This window comes from Doryrhamphus excisus, chromosome 13 (assembly GCF_030265055.1).
Source record: "Doryrhamphus excisus isolate RoL2022-K1 chromosome 13, RoL_Dexc_1.0, whole genome shotgun sequence".
In the NCBI taxonomy this organism is placed as follows: domain Eukaryota; kingdom Metazoa; phylum Chordata; class Actinopteri; order Syngnathiformes; family Syngnathidae; genus Doryrhamphus; species Doryrhamphus excisus.
In genome coordinates, this window is record NC_080478.1 from 4,750,677 (window position 1) to 4,767,108 (window position 16,432).

The 16,432-nt window shown below is 38.2% G+C and overlaps 2 protein-coding genes across 5 annotated transcripts in view; one reads left to right on the forward strand and one right to left on the reverse strand.

Annotated features, from left to right (window-relative positions):
* Positions 1-348: 348 nt before the first annotated feature.
* LOC131140268 (dynein axonemal light chain 1-like) lies at positions 349-4,387 on the reverse strand. The gene is made up of 9 exons (XM_058090532.1): positions 4,283-4,387; positions 2,583-2,686; positions 2,413-2,451; positions 2,219-2,328; positions 1,785-1,840; positions 1,196-1,251; positions 999-1,125; positions 735-875; positions 349-583 (listed from the first exon to the last, which is right to left on the reverse strand). Exons 2-9 carry the CDS (start codon positions 2,586-2,588, stop codon positions 537-539), a joined length of 582 nt encoding a protein of 193 aa, XP_057946515.1. The 5' UTR covers positions 2,589-2,686; positions 4,283-4,387; the 3' UTR covers positions 349-536.
* LOC131140266 (gephyrin-like) overlaps positions 4,241-16,432 on the forward strand; it is a 29,423-nt gene continuing 17,231 nt past the window's right edge. The window contains exons 1-13 of one of the 4 annotated variants that reach the window (XM_058090530.1): positions 4,241-4,320; positions 7,252-7,330; positions 7,418-7,475; positions 7,549-7,641; positions 9,525-9,619; positions 9,711-9,777; positions 9,864-10,163; positions 11,037-11,138; positions 12,495-12,632; positions 12,782-12,824; positions 12,933-13,070; positions 13,908-14,000; positions 15,310-15,365. In XM_058090530.1, coding sequence (XP_057946513.1) covers positions 4,257-4,320; positions 7,252-7,330; positions 7,418-7,475; positions 7,549-7,641; positions 9,525-9,619; positions 9,711-9,777; positions 9,864-10,163; positions 11,037-11,138; positions 12,495-12,632; positions 12,782-12,824; positions 12,933-13,070; positions 13,908-14,000; positions 15,310-15,365 — 1,326 coding nt within the window. In that variant the 5' untranslated portion in view covers positions 4,241-4,256. Of the gene's footprint in view, positions 4,321-6,690; positions 7,331-7,417; positions 7,476-7,548; positions 7,642-9,524; positions 9,620-9,710; positions 9,778-9,863; positions 10,164-11,036; positions 11,139-12,494; positions 12,633-12,781; positions 12,825-12,932; positions 13,071-13,907; positions 14,001-15,309; positions 15,366-16,432 lie in introns of those variants that run through there. The other 3 variants (XM_058090531.1, XM_058090528.1, XM_058090529.1) reach the window with 3 other exon arrangements.

Sequence of the window (16,432 nt, forward strand, 5' to 3'; positions counted from 1 at the left end):
GGAATCAAACTCGGGTCTCCTAGCTGTGTGGCCTGCGTGCTAACCACTCATCCCTATTATAACTTAACTATGATATTTAACAAAAAATAATGTGAATGTGTGTAAAACTTAAAAAATATGGTAAATATGGTGAATATTAGTGTGATGAGATCAGTACTTTTCGGGTTTCAGTGTGTTGTGTTATGTTTACAAAGAAAATGTCTCCAGGGTATTAGAACATTTTGCATGAATAATGAGATGTGAGAAGTGTCGTTTTTGCTTTTATTGAGTTATTTTTCACAATAACCAATATAATCCACATAGATCTTGTAGATATAGACAACATTATCACTTACTTTTGGATGAAATTTTGTAAGAAAGGTTAAGAAATGACTTGTGTCAAGCATTGTCAGATGTTTCATTTCGCTTAAATATCACATTTTCACATCGGCTGTTTAGGATGGTAGCAGAATTCCAGCAACTGGTTGCATGGAATAACCAAAGGGATAGAATGAAAAATGTCAACAAAGATGGTGACAACAAAGTCGTGAAGCCACTCAGCCGTCTTCATCATCATCCCCTCCTTGTTTGATGACAGGGATCCCTGGAAAGACCAGAAGATTCGGGTTGGGACCTGGGTTTGAGTCGGGTATGCATGCATGCACCGTGCACACCTGACATCTATTTTTTTTACTCATTTTTATAGGTCTGTGTAATATACTGTATGAGGACATTAGTGGTGCTGAAATTCTTACCATCCAGTTTTCTCAGATTGGGCAACCTTCTCGAAGCTTCATCCATCCATGATCCATCAGGCGTGTGTTTCTCTTCTAGAGGATTTCCTACAAACACCAGGTCTACAAGGCACGGCAGATCAGCCAGCTTTGAAAACTCTCCTGCAGAAAAACAACCATTTTTACATTCTATGTTATGAGCGTCTGTGCAAAAAAAAGCTACTATTATCAATTAATCAATAATATCTTATGAACAAACATTATGAACTAACGACTCTTGCTTACCCCAATCTTTCACCAGGTTGTTGGACATGTAGAGAACACGGAGTTTTTTCAAAATGTGAACTCCCTTCATCTTCTCGATCAGGTTGTAAGAGATCCACAATTCTTCCAATGTGTCCCCTACCGGATCCTACATGATCCATAAACGCAACCAACTTAAGCATTTTTGGTATTTTTGGCACTTTTGTGTATGTACTCACCAGACCAGTGAAGGCCTTGATGTTATTTCTTCCTAATGACAAAATCTTCAGGTTTTCTGAAAGGACAAAAAAAAATTAAAAATTAAAAATTAAAAATTAAAAATTAAAAATTAAAAATTAAAAATTAAAAATTAAAAATTAAAAATTAAAAATTAAAAATTAAAAATTAAAAATTAAAAATTAAAAATTAAAAATTTCATTTATATTAGGGTATATATTTATATATATATATCATATATATATCACTATATTGACACTTACTATGGTACCCATTATGTCATTGGATGCTCATATCACCGAGTACTTTGGTACGAGATACATTATTTAAAAAAAAAAACTAAACTGTATTATGGAAAGCAGGAAGTGAACAAATGTAACAGTTACTGATTGTAAAAGTACCAGATGGAGGGGTAGGATTTAATAAGCTTTGCTTCTTCCTACTCCTTTTGGACATGTGGAACTGGGAACTGATTATGGGATGCACTCAATTGTAATCTGATGCATGTTCAAATGAAGTAAAACCATTACCATTACCATATTATTAAGTGTAAAATGTGTTTAGGCGCACATGTGTGTATAAAGTACTTACTCAGGTCACCCAGATTGGTTATTTTATCAATGCAGTTGGTGGACAGACACAGCTTTCTGTCGATGATACAGTATAGACACCAGGCAGTGAGTAATACATACAATACTACATAGCATTTATTTGCTATTAAATGAGCTACGGACAAATAGGGGTGCTATATCATATCCAGAAGGCTCTAATAATGTTAAAAGCCATATTTTGAAGGTTGTAAACAGGTTTTCTATGGTCTAACTACAAATATTCAATTCAGACATAAGGAATCGTACTTGAGTTCCTACTTTCTTTCATGGTCTAAACCCAGATTGGAACCTAGAATCTTCTGGATATGAGGCAGCCGTGTTCACCAATAACCACATTATGCCAATTTCTATCTATGAAAAGTGTGTGATTAATATCTGCAACAATGTTTCAAACGATTCAGTGAAATGACTCACTCGCATTTGGGTATTTTGCTGAGGGTGTTATCCAGCTTTTCCAGAGGGGGGATTTGATTATATAGCTTTACAACCGTGGCCTCACCGCACTTCTCCCCGGTTTTCTCCTCCTGGATACAGATACAGATATACAAACGCAGTACAGTATGCAGTACAGGATGTAGTATGCTACAGTATGCTTGCGTACCACATACCCATTTGGCCAGTGCTTCCTTTAATGTTGTTGCTTTTCCCTGTAAACATGAATAAAACACTTATAAGAGCAAGTTGTATGTTATTATACTTAATACACAATATTTTTTCTTGAAAGTACTATCATAAATGGACATATTAGGAAAACAGGTATTTTGGATAAGGCACTCACCACCATGTTGATCGGCGACTCCGGTTGCTATGACGATAACAGTCCACACAGTTCGCGCATGCGCAGTTCCAGGAAGTGTGAAGGCAGGTGGGTAAATACTTATCCTGTATTTAAATTTCACTTGAATAGACTGTGACGAACATATCAATCGGTTGCCTTTACAGAGAACAAGTATAGTACTCTTTGAAGTACATTTCTGTTTCTATTTGATGGATTTTATGATTTTATGTTACGTATATGATGCGATAGCAGGTCGCTAGCTCAGGGTCACAACGAAAGTATACGAGAAACATACGATACACACTCACGTGCACATTTGGGGTGGGCGGAGTCAAGTAAAATGGCGCCCTGTTGCCAACATTCCAGCAAGAAAACTGGTTATTTGTTGTCCTATAAGTCACGTGATGACGCTATAGTTGAATTAGCATATCATTTATATGGCGTACGATAGTGTTGTACCAAGCTGCTGTTCTGTGTGCGGGCTATAGAGGGCAGTCATGAACTAGAATGCAAATATATTTAGTATTTAGTATATTTAATATTCTCCACGAGTCATGTGTCAATAAAATTACATTATGTTACGCTGATGACACAATGATGACATAAAAAGTACTACAGAAAACCGGAAGTAAAAAACAAACAACAAAAAATTCAAATGCTAACATGTGTGAGTCTATATTATGTCTTATTTTCTTTTATTATATCGACTATATGAGTAATATGAGTGTAAAAATGTTATTTCATGTCTAGAGTGCTCTAATAATGCTAAAATAAAACATGATTAGAAAGTTGTGAATATGTTTTCTACATTTTATTTCTGATTTTATTTGTAACTTTGTAACTTTTATTTGTGTTTGCCTTTCGACTTTTTCCCATCAGGGGTTGCCTTCGGTTTTATGCCCACACCGGACATTCCTAATGGCTGGGTGTTGGGTCTGGGATTCAAACCCATGGCCATCTGCACAAAGGCACCAGACTGTACCATAACATCAACACAAATGACTGTATGGAATAAAAAAAATAAAATAAATAAAATAAGTTATAACATTGTCACATTACACTGTCTTATGCTGTCATATTTACTAGTAAATCTATATTCTGTGTTTAAATTTGATTATGAACACAAATAACAAATTCATATTAAAAAAAAAAACATAACATTTCAAAATAAAAGTATCATCTGTACCAGCAAAGCTAACATCCTGTATTAAGTTGGTATCGGATAGATACAAGAATTTGCAGTATCGCCCACCGCTGACAAACAGCTAACTTTTCGAGTACTTTGTGTGTTTTTATTTTAAATGACAGGTGAGTGACACAACCTGTGTTTTATAGTGTCGCAGTTGATCTGTATTTGACATAAAAAAACACGCATGAAGGCAAGCTTGACACATAAACACAACACCGGCAATCGTGCTTCAGAGGCGGCGCGGTAGCTAGCATTGTTTCTATATATATACTAGTATATATATATGTATATATTTATAAATATATATATGTATTTCTCTCTCTATATATATATATATATATATATATATATTTATTTATTTATATAAATATATACATATATAAATCTAAATATATATATATATATATATATATATATATATATATATATATATATATATATATATATATATATATGCTGTCACAGTGCAGACAGGGGTTGTAAACATGGCGACGGACGGGATGGTGCTCACCAACCACGACCATCAGACCCGAGTGGGGATCCTCACAGGTAAGAAAGTGAAAGGCGATGAAATGCGGATGATTTTTTTTTTACAATCTTGTGTCGTTTGTCGGTGTCACGATCCGAGCTACAAGAGCTAGCCGTGGTTAGCCAGCGTGATAACCGGTGCAGTTGACTGTCATTGGGACTAACGCTAGCTGCTGCTAGTAGCCGCCTGACAGGTCGGACAGATGTGGGGAGAGGCTTTGAAACGACGGCGGTGCTGTTCCGTGCGGGTGTTTAATTGTCTTTATTAAACATTTATGTGTTATTCGGTAGCATTTTACATACATATAGCATACAGGTTTATTTTAACTAGCGTAAAGCCGCAGAGGGAAAGCGGACGTGTGGTAAAATCCCTTTCGAAATGAGAGGCTATTCCCCGCACAAGCTAGTTGTTGAGTTGAGCTGAAAATGTAATAACGTGCTTTTATTTTGACGTCGAAGGCTGAATTTCCTGTGAATGTGTTTTTTAATGGCTACCTTGACGCTGCTATGTGGTATAATTTCTAGCCGTGTAATAACGATCGTCTACATGAGCTGCATAATTCATGTATTTTTGCAGATTCGTTGCCTGCCTTTGCGGGTGTATTTGGTGGTTCCCACTACACCTGTTCGTCCGACATACATTCCGACGGCCCTGCCTTGCCTGCCTGTGTCACATTTAGTACATAAATTTAAATCTTTTAAATCATAATGCATTTATTTAGGCGAGGCGCGTCCAATTCATTCTCTTCTGCAGGTTGTCTACCAGCTCCACTAATTTGCTTAGCTGACGTTTTCCTTAAAGTCGTGAAGAGGAAGATCTGGACCAGTCACCAGTAGGCCTGCTGCCTTCCGAGGCAGGAGGAAACGTGAGAAAAATGCTCAAAGAGGATGCAAGCCAGCAGCTGACGAAGAAAGCCCAAGTAGGGATTTTAAGGGGTTGCCTTTAGGATGCAAAACCCTGCTCACCGTCCACTTCGTTTAAGGCGCACACATGTAGTCCGGTACTCTGGTCCGGACCCAAAATTAACTCAAAGATACTTGGTGTGCACCTCAGAGAGTTCACACTTTTTATCATGTGCAGGGCTGCACGGTGGACTAGTGGTTAGCGTGCAGACCTCACGGCTTGGAGACCAGGGTTCAATTCCACCCTCTGCCATGTGTGTGTGGAGTTTGCATGTTCTCCTCGTGCATGCGTGGGTTTTCTCCGGGTACTCCGGTTTCCTCCCACATTCCAAAAACATGCTAGGTTAATTAGCCACTCCAAATTGTCCATAGGTATGAATGTGAGTGTGAATGGTTGTTTGTCTATATGTGCCCTGTGATTGGCTGGCCACCAGTCCTCTTGCCCGAAGACAGCTGGTGACGACCCTCGTGAGGATAAGCGGTAGAAAATGAATGAACATGATTCCAACAGTAAAATATGGTGGTGGTAGTGTGATGGTCTGGGACTGTTTTGCTGCATCAGGACCTGGAAGACTCACTGTGATAAATGGAACCATGAATTATTGTGAACATGCAAATATGGCCTGCATGGAGGATGAGTGGTTAGCGCGCAGACCTCACGGCTAGGAGACCAAGGTTCAATTCCACCCTTGGCCATCTCTGTTTGGAGTTTGCATGTTCTACCCGTGCATGTGTGGGTTTTCTCTGGGTACTCCGGTTTCCTCCCACATTCCAAAAACATGCTAGGTTAATTAGCCACTCCAAATTGTCCATAGGTATGAATGTGAGTGTGAATGGTTGTTTGTCTATATGTGCCCTGTGATTGGCTGGCCACCAGTCCAGGGTGTACCCCGCCTCTCGCCCCAAGACAGCTGGGATAGACTCCAGCACCTCCGCGACCTTCGTGAAGATAAGCGGTAGAAAATCAATGAATGCAGAAAACAATGTCAAATAATTATAATGTTCTTAAGCCCCCCTAAATAATTTGATTATTGAGTTGATAATTTTTTATTGATTTTTTTTTTACCAAAAAAATCTCTGACAAATTTCATATAATAGGGCCCCCCTAAAATGTTCTTAAGCCCCCCTAAATAATTTGATATTTTTTATTGATTTTTTTTACCAAAAAAAAATCTCTGACAAATTTCATATAATAGGACCCCCCTAAAATGTTCTTAAGACCCCCTAAATAATTTAATATTTTTAATTGATTTTTTTACCCAAAAAATCTGACAAATTTCATATAATAGGGCCCCCCTCTAAAATGTTCTTAAGCCCCCCCTAAATAATTTGATATTTTTTATTGATTTTTTTTTACAAAAACATCTCTGACAAATTTCATATAATAGTGTCCCCCCAAAATGTTCTTAAGCCCCCCTAAATAATTTGATATTTTTTATTGATTTTTTTTTACAAAAACATCTCTGACAAATTTCATATAATAGTGCCCCCCTAAATAATTAGATATTTTTATTGATTTTTTACCAAAAAATCTCTGACAAATTTCATATAATAGGGCCCCCTAAAATGTTCTTAAGACCCCCTAAATAATTTGATATCTTTTATTGATGTTTTTTTTAGAAAATGAATGAATAAATGCAGAAAACGATGTCTAATAATAATAATAATAATAATAAAGGAAAAATGGAATATAAATAGTCAAATGACTCGTCAACTAAAAATAATTTAGGGGTGTCCCAACTTTTTCACTTCCAATAAGATACCGATATTTCAGACTTGAAAATCATCCGATATCGATATCAATCAATGAGCACGGTATCCATACATACCCTACCTACCCCATGATGACTTGTGTGATAAATATACATGTAGTAGCTGGATTGTCAGATTTGTGGCTACGCTATAATACATCCTGTCTACCTGGGTTACCCAAACAACGTAATGGTCTTCAAACTGTCCTTCTATTCCCCGTAAATTGCACACATACTTTGTGTGGTTTTCCCGCTCTGACTAACTTCGCTTTGCCCTTGTCTAAAATGTCCTCCTCAGTCAGTGACAGTTGTTACAAGAACTTGGCTGAGGACAGAAGCGGCGTCAATTTGAAGGACCTGGTCCACGATCCATCACTGTAAGTCTCCACGCACGTACTGTGGTAGCAGCATACATGTTTACATTCAGCATCGTTTACATTTACGCTCTCCATCACCGCCTGCAGGTTAGGCGGAGTCATCACGGCCTATAAAATAGTTCCGGATGAGATCGATGAAATCAAGGTATCTGACTTGGCTTCGTGTCCGCGTGTACGCACGGCGTCGCCATTCGTTTTGTGTGTTTTTGTGTGTACAGGACACTCTTTTGGAGTGGTGTGATGAACAGGAGCTTAATCTCATTCTCACAACTGGAGGAACTGGATTCGCACCCAGAGATGTTACACCAGAGGTACACGCGTTTGGCATGTGATGGCAATGATCTTTGCTAACCGCTGGAACCGTTTAGGTGTCTTTTGCCGGGACGTCAGTCGGATATTTCTCATGGTTTCGCAGTCAAATCCATCTTCTGGTTTGTGTCGATCTTGAAAATAAAAGTGGTATCATTAGGAAGCCCCCCTGGAATGTTCTTAAGTCCCCCTAAATAATTTTGATATTTTTATTGATTTTTATTTATTTAGTCATTTATTTTACAAATGAAATCTCTGACAAATTTCATATAATAGGTCCCCCCTAAAATGTTCTTAAGCCCCCCCTAAATAATTTCATATTTTTTAATTGACTTTTAATTTTTAAAATTGATTTTTTTATTTTTACAAAAAAATCTCCGATAAATTTCATATAATAGGACCCCCCTAAAATGTTCTTAACACCCCCTAAATAATTTGATATTTTTTATTGAGTTTTAATTTTTCTTATTGATTTTTTTATTTTTACAAAAAATATCTGACAAACTTCATATAATAGGTCCCCCTAAAATGTTCGTAAGCCCCCCTAAATAATTTGATATTTTTTATTGATTTTTAAAAAAATGATTGTTTTATTTTTACAAAAAAATCTCTGACAAATGTCATATAATAGGATCCCCCCTAAAATGTTCTTAACACCCCCTAAATAATTTGATATTTTTTATTGATTTTTAAAATTTCTTTATTTCAATTTTTTTACCAAAAATATCAGACAAATTTCATATAATAGGGCCCCCCTAAAATTTTCTTAATACCCCCTAAATAATTTAATTTTTTTTATTGATTTCCTAATAGATTTATGTTTTTCCCAAAATAAATTTTTGACAAATTTCATATAATAGGGCCCCCTAAATAATTTTATATTTTTTATAATTTTTTAAATTTTTTTATTGATTTTTTAAATTTAAAAAATCTGACAGATTTCATATAATAGGGCCCCCCTAAAATGTTCTTAAGTCCCCCTAAATCAATTTGATACTTTTTATTGTTTTATTTTGTATTGATTTTTTTTTTACAAAAAATCTCTGACAAATTTCATATAATAGGGCTCCCCTAAAATTTTCTTAAGTCCCCCTAAGTAATTTGATATTTTTTAGTATTTTTTTTATAGATTTTTTTTTATTAAAAAAAAAATCATATAATTTCATATATAATAGGGTCCCCGTAAAATGTTCTTAAGACCACACACTCAGCCAAACAGAAATGATTTCTCTGTTAAAATGAGTGTATCATCATAAAACAAGACATGTGATCCACATGTGAGACTTGTGGAATTCCACTTTAATAGTCCACAGACCACTTTTTATTGGGCCACAGCACATCCTGAAAACAATGGCTATTTAATAATCCGTGTGGAAGTGGTAAGTTTTTGGCTTTTTTAAGTTGAAAGGAAATAACTTGAAGGCTACCGTTTAGGTCGCTAGCTAACTGTAGTTTGCGAGTTAGCATGTGTCTCAAGACCCTGCAGTTGCGCAATATGTTGTAAATAAAAAAAAGAGTATAAATGTGACTATAGTCGTGTTTTGTCATGTCTACAGGGCTCTAATAATGCTTTGTTCATTTTAATCTGAAAAAAATCATTTGTCTACCCACCAACTATATGTGGTTTCTTAAATTTTTATTATTATTATTATTATTATTATTATTATATTTATTTATTACTGATTGATTGATTTTCTTTATTCTTGATTTGTTTATTTTTCATCTTATTTTGTGCAGAAAAATAAAAATTAAGATATTTGAGAACAGTGGAATGTTTTATTGTAGAATATGGGAACCAAAGCACTAAAAAAGTTTGTATATTTTTCTGTTTTTAATAAATGCGTTGTGTTTGAGACCCCTGATTTAGCCCCGTTTTGTGATGTAGGCGACCAGAGAGGTGATCGAGAGAGAGGCTCCAGGCATGGCTTTGGCCATGCTGATGGGATCCCTTAACGTCACACCACTTGGCATGCTCTCCAGGTGACCATTTCAATGCCAATTCTCCGCCTGCTGTACTGCAACGTAGTTCGATTCCACCTCATGTGTGCTCATTGTAACGTTTTGATCTCAGGCCCGTGTGCGGTATCCGTGGTAAAACTCTCATCATCAACCTGCCAGGAAGCAAGAAAGGATCTCAGGTGAAGTTGACTCCACTTTTTTCTCCCGCACCTTTTTAAAATTTACGCAACTTCATTAAATGTAACATTTCCGCTGTTTCCTTCAGGAGTGTTTTCAGTTCATCCTTCCGGCGCTGCCCCACGCCATCGATCTGCTCCGCGAGGCCACGGTCAGGGTCAAATCCGTCCACGCCGCACTCGAGCAGCTACCCTCTCCGTCCTCCCTGCTGGCCAACGCGCACACCAACACGCACGCCCACTCGCACACCATGGAGCGTGGCACCCAGTGTGAAGAGGAGGACAACGACGAGGAAGAGCGGCGGAGAGGTCGACATGCGCACCATCACCATCATCACCATCACCAGCATGGTTCTTCCCACATCACCGCGGCTGCTATTGCCGCAAAGGTAACAAAAGCGGAACCTTTGTCAAACCTGGGGAATCGAATCATTGCAGTGTAGAGTCGGGCTGTTGGTTCGAATGAGATTAAATTAGATTAAATTAGATTAAACTTTATTATTATTGCTCATGTCACTGGTACAGGGCAACACTACTACCCCAACCTTCCATAAGTGGGTTAAAAATGACCCGGTCAGGTTGTTTTCTTGAAATATCTTCATATTTATCATTTCATATTCCAGGTATTCCTCAAAAAACATGTTTTTGATGTCATGTCATTCATATTTTAACTTATTTTTATCCATTTTAAGAAATTTTAGTGTTTGTGTTACTACCCCAACCTTCCATAAGTGGGTCAAAAATGACCCGGTCAGGTTGTTTTTTTGAAATATCTTCATAATGAAAATTTTTATCATTTCATATTCCAGGTATTCCTCAAAAAACATGTTTTTGATATCATGCCGTTCACATTTTTAACTTACCTTTATGCAACACACAATGGATCCTCCCATTTTCTATTGTTGTACGGGGTCATTTTCTTTTTCAAAGATGTAAAAAAGTGAAAAATGAAGATGTTTCTAACATGAAATGATTCTTGTGTGGTCCTAAATATAATACTAAATATCATACAAGTGATTATTCCTAACCAAAATGGCAAAATTGTCATAAAAAGGCATTGATTCTAGTATGGGTGATTTTTGACCCCCTTATGGAAGAGTGTAGGGTCCAGTCACTCGTGCATCTAAGGGTTAAGGATACCAACAAGGAACACCGGAGCAATCCCACCGGAGTTTCGGACTTTCATGTCATTCATCCATTCCATCTTTTAGCCACATAAGTCTCGTGTGTCTCTCGCTTGCATGTTTTTTGTGGTCCATCAGACAAGCCATGCTGTGGTCATGGCTAAAGGGGGTCCCTATCTGCCCGGCAACACGCCTGCCCCTCCCACTCATTTCACCTGCTCCTGTAGCCATGAACAACAGGTGAGACCACTGCATGCCCCCTTCCTCTCATGTCAGAACCCATCAATTCATATTTTCATTGATTTAGACCAGTGGGCAAATATTTTGACTCAAGTTAACAAAATTGTTAACATGCTATTTTATGCTTATAATTTTCCTTGTATTATTTGTGTAATTTTATCTGTAACTATGTATCGTATTTTCCGGACTATAAGTGGCACTTTTTTTCATAGGTTGGCTGTTCCTGCGACTTATACTCCAGAGCGATTTATGTATGTTTTTTTCTACCTAATTATGCATTTTTGGCCCTGTGCGACTTATACTCCAGTGCGACTTATGTATGTTTTTTTTTCTACATAATGATGCATTTTTGGCCTTGTGCGACTTATACTCCTGTGCGACTTTTGTATGGTTTTTTTTCTACCTAATTATTTATTTTTGGCCTTGTGCGACTTATACTCCAGTGCGACTTATGTATGTTTTTTTTCTACCTAATTATTTATTTTTGGCCTTGTGCGACTTATACTCCAGTGCGACTTATGTATGTTTTTTTTCTACCTAATTATTTATTTTTGGCCTTGTGCGACTTATACTCCAGTGCGACTTATGTATGTTTTTTTTCTACCTAATTATGCATTTTTGGCCTTGTGCGACTTATACTCCAGTGCGACTTACGTATGTTTTTTTCTACCTAATTATGCATTTTTGGCCTTGTGCGACTTATAGTCCAGAAAATACGGTAATTTATTTTTACAGTTTTGTTGTTGTTGTTTTTTTTTTACCGAGTACGACATCTGACTTGCAAGTCATGTTGCCAGTTTGTATGTTTAAAGTTGAAATACTCAGTAAGCAACTGGCAGGCCGGATTCAAACGCTTGATGGGCCGCATGTGGCCCCCGCCCCGGAGTTTACCCACCCCTGATTTAGAGTCACCTCAAATTAAGTATAGATAGTAAAAAAAGAAAAAATTGAGGGGCTGCACGACGGACGAGTGGTTAGCATGCAGGTCTCACAGCTAGGAGACCCGAGTTCAATTCCACCCTCGGCCATCTCTGTGTGGAGTTTGCATGTTCTCCCCGTGCATGCGTGGGTTTTCTCCGGGTATTCTGTTTTTCTCCCACATTCCAAAAACATGCTAGGTTAATTAGCGACTCCAAATTGTCCATAGGTATGAATGTGAGTGTGAATGGTTGTTTGTCTATATGTGCCCTGTGATTGGCTGGCCACCAGTCCAGGGTGTACCCCGCCTCTCGCCCCAAGAAGACAGCTGGGATAGGCTCCAGCAGCCCCCGCGACCCTCGTGAGGAAAAAGCGGTAGAAAATGAATGAATGAATGACCATGGATGATGCTAATGTCTATTCTCTCTTAACCTGCAGATTCCGGACTCGATCATTTCTCGAGGTGTTCAGGTGCTTCCTCGAGATTCTGCCTCTTTGAGCTCCACCCCTTCTGAGTCACCACGGGCCACACAGGCGACCTCCCGCCTTTCCACTGCATCGTGCCCGACACCCAAGGTACGGACACGCATTCACTTGTCAACAGTTAACGTTTCCAACTGACGGACCTTGACATAAACGGCTTATCGTGCATAAAATCCAACAGTTGGCTAAATGTGACTAAAACGATGAATAAAGAGTTAAACCCATGTCCCCCCCCCCCCCAGGTCCAGTCCCGATGTGGCAGCAATGAGAACATTCTCCGAGCCAGTAAGTCATCACTGCAGTTTAGCCTTTCCCAAACCAACGTGTTGCAAAGTGTAACTTGTATTCCGTGTGTGTGTGTGTGTGTGTGTGCGCGCACGTGCACATGCTCAGGCCACAGTGCGGTGGACATCAGCAAAGTGGCGCGCCGCCATCGCATGTCCCCGTTTCCATTGACATCAATGGACAAAGCCTTCATCACTGTTCTGGAGATGACTCCCATTCTAGGAATCGAGGTCATTAACTACAGAGGTCAGTGCAGAATATGATCTGTACTTCCATCATCATACGCACATTCGTATTGATGCTTTAGATCAGGGGTGCTCATTAAGTCGATCGCGATCTACCGGTCGATCGCGGAGGTGGTACTGGTCGATCGCTGGTCGATCGCGGCGTGACATTACAAAAATATCATCCCAGCATCAATGCCGTTACTTGATTGACATACAGGACAACCATTCAGATGACAACTGAATTTTGACCTTTAGGTCACCGCTCATGCGTAAACAACGATGCAAAGTGCTAAGCTAGTCGGCGAATTGCGTCAGATTTTAAGCCCTCGCTAAAGTTTATGGTCACTAAAATGAGTGAAGGAGCTGGACCAAGTAAAAAGGCAAAAAACATATCACTTTCAAACGGATATGGAATATTATACGGATATTATGATACGGATATTATCCATGACTGATAAACATCTGGAAGTGTGCTTGAGGCTGGCTATCAGCAGCTACTGTCCGGACTATGCATCCCTGGCTGGTTCAATTCAGTGCAAGTCATCAAAGTAAACTCAGGTAATTACAAAAAATGTTAATAGTTAATTATGTGTGTTTTGCAATATTGGCTCATTTGGTTATGTAAGGTACATCAACATACATTGTACGTACAAATAATCCTCAATACATTTGAAAATAAATAGATGTTTTGCATTTTTGTAGTGGGTAGATCATTTTGACTCGGTCATTTTAAAAGTAGCTCGCATGCTGAAAAAGTGTGAGCACCCCTGCTTTAGATCTTTTCCCCCCACTTGCCGTGTTTGTCTTGTTGTCCGATTTCAAATTTGGATACGATTCTCACGCTGTTGTCTCCTAGATGGTTTGGGTCGAGTGCTCGCTCAGGACATCTATGCCAAAGACAACCTTCCTCCATTTCCAGCCTCTGTTAAAGATGGCTATGCTGTACGAGGTAGGCCGTGGCAAATATACTAAGTATACGTACAGTATACTCATAAATATACACGCTTGTGGTCAGAGCTTCACAAGGTTGCTTCACAAGGTCGCGTCTCAATTTGCACACTTATGGTAGCGACTTAGCCTTTTGAGTGCATAAGTGCCTGCACACTCACGGTAAAAGTACGGCAAAATGGAGTGCATGGTCAGTTCCCCACACAATGCCCTCAAAATGCCTTTTAATGGTGCGTATGGAGTGATGGGCGAAGCGGAGTGAATACATTATACGGTTAAAAAGCAGAGGAGGAGAAGAGCGAAGGTAAATATTGCGTAGGAAAAGAGATTCACATCCTTACTTATGATAAATACAGACTTCTTTTTATTTGTGATTAATTGTGATTAATTTTGGGTTAACCGTGGTCAAAATGTGATTAATCGTGATTAAATCTTGAATTAACATGTTTAATATTTTGAGAGGACCGCACATTTCTACACTGACTACAGTGTTTCACACGGTTGTTTTCCCATGAAAAGCTATTGTTAAATTTATTGATTTGTATTAATTCATAACTAAAAATTAATCAATTAATTTAATTAATTAATAAAATAATAAAATAAATTTAATAATAAAAATGTACGCATTAATAAAAATAAAATCATAAAATCATAAAATCATAAAATCATAAAATCATAAAATCATAAAATCATAAAATCATAAAATCATAAAATCATAAAATAAATTAAATAATAAAAATTAATTGATTAATTAAATAAAATCTTAAAATAAAATAAATAATAAAAATTAATTGATTAATTAAATAAAATAATAAAATAATAAAATTAAAAATAAATAAATTTATAGTTAAAAATATATTTTTTAATTAATTTATAGTTAAAAATATTAATTAATTTAACTATACATAATTTATAATTCTAACATAAGTTATTTGTACAAATGTGAAGGGTGCACGCGGCTTTTGTGATGCGCCGCCATGTACCAAGGGGTGCCTTCACACTTGTCATGTTTGGTTTGGTTCAAACGACCAATAGTCTATTTGCTCTGCCAGGACGAGCAAAGTGTGAACGCTAACCGAATCCCACTCAAGTGAACATCAAGTATCTTTTTTTTGTGTGTGTGAAGAAAGCAGAAATGTCAATTCATGAATTAAATAATGTCCTTAAAAATTACTAAAATAATTTTAAAAATGTTAATTCGGAGCGCTGAATGATTTATTTAAATTGTTTTTTTTTCTCCTGATTTTACACTGGAAATCTGTATTAATATAAATATATAATTACATTGACTATGTATTATTGTCCTGTAGCTGCTGATGGCCCCGGAGATCGCTTCATCATGGGAGAATCACAGGCTGGACAGCAGGTTAGCCCTTCTACATTCATCATGTAGGCAGGCTAGGTCATCGTGAAGAAAAAAATACATACATTCATTCATACACCCTGGACTGGTCACCAGCCAATCACAGGGCACATATAGACAAACAACCATTCACACTCACACTCAATTAACCTAGCATGTTTTTGGAATGTGGGAGGAAACCGGAGAAAACCCACACAGAGATGGCAGAGGGTGGAATTGAACCCTGGTCTCCTAGCTGTGAGGTCTGCACGCTAACCACTTTCCACCGTGCAGCATACAGAACTCATTCATTCATTCATTTTCTACCGCTTATCCTCACGAGGGTCGCTGGGGGTGCTGGAGCCTATCCCAGCTGTCTTCGAACGAGAGGCGGGGTACACCCTGGACTGGTGGCCAGCCAATCACAGGGCACAATATAGACAAACAACCATTCACACTCACATTCATACCTATGGACAATTTGGAGTCGCTAATTAACCTAGCATGTTTTTGGAATGTGGGAGGAAACCGGAGTACCCGGAGAAAACCCACGCATGCACGGGGAGATCACTCATCCACCGTGCAATTTAACAATAATTCATGGTTCCATTTATCACAGTGAGTCTTCCAGGTCCTGATGCAGCGAAACAGTCCCAGACCATCACACTACCACCACCATATTTTACTGTTGGAATAATGTTCATTCATTTTCTACCGCTTATCCTCACGAGGGTCGTCATCAGCTGTCTTCTTGGGGCGAGAGGCGGGGTACACCCTGGACTGGTGGCCAGGCAATCACAGGGCACATATAGACAAACAACCATTCACACTCACATTCATACCTATGGACAATTTGGAGTCGCTAATTAACCTAGCATGTTTTTTTTGGAATGTGGGAGGAAACCGGAGTACCCGGAGAAAACCCACGCATGCACGGGGAGACCACTCATCCACCGTGCAATTTAACAATAATTCATGGTTCCATTTATCACAGTGAGTCTTCCAGGCCCTGATGCAGCAAAAGAGGCCCAGACCATCACACTACCACCACCATATTTTACTGTTGGAATAATGTTCATTCATTTTCTACC

Coding starts and splice junctions, on each gene's coding strand:
- LOC131140268 (XM_058090532.1), bottom strand. Junction 1,841..2,218: donor AGCAAAATACCCAAATGCGA/GTGAGTCATTTC, acceptor TATCATCGACAG/AAAGCTGTGTCTGTCCACCA. Junction 584..734: donor CAATCTGAGAAAACTGGATG/GTAAGAATTTCA, acceptor TGGTCTTTCCAG/GGATCCCTGTCATCAAACAA.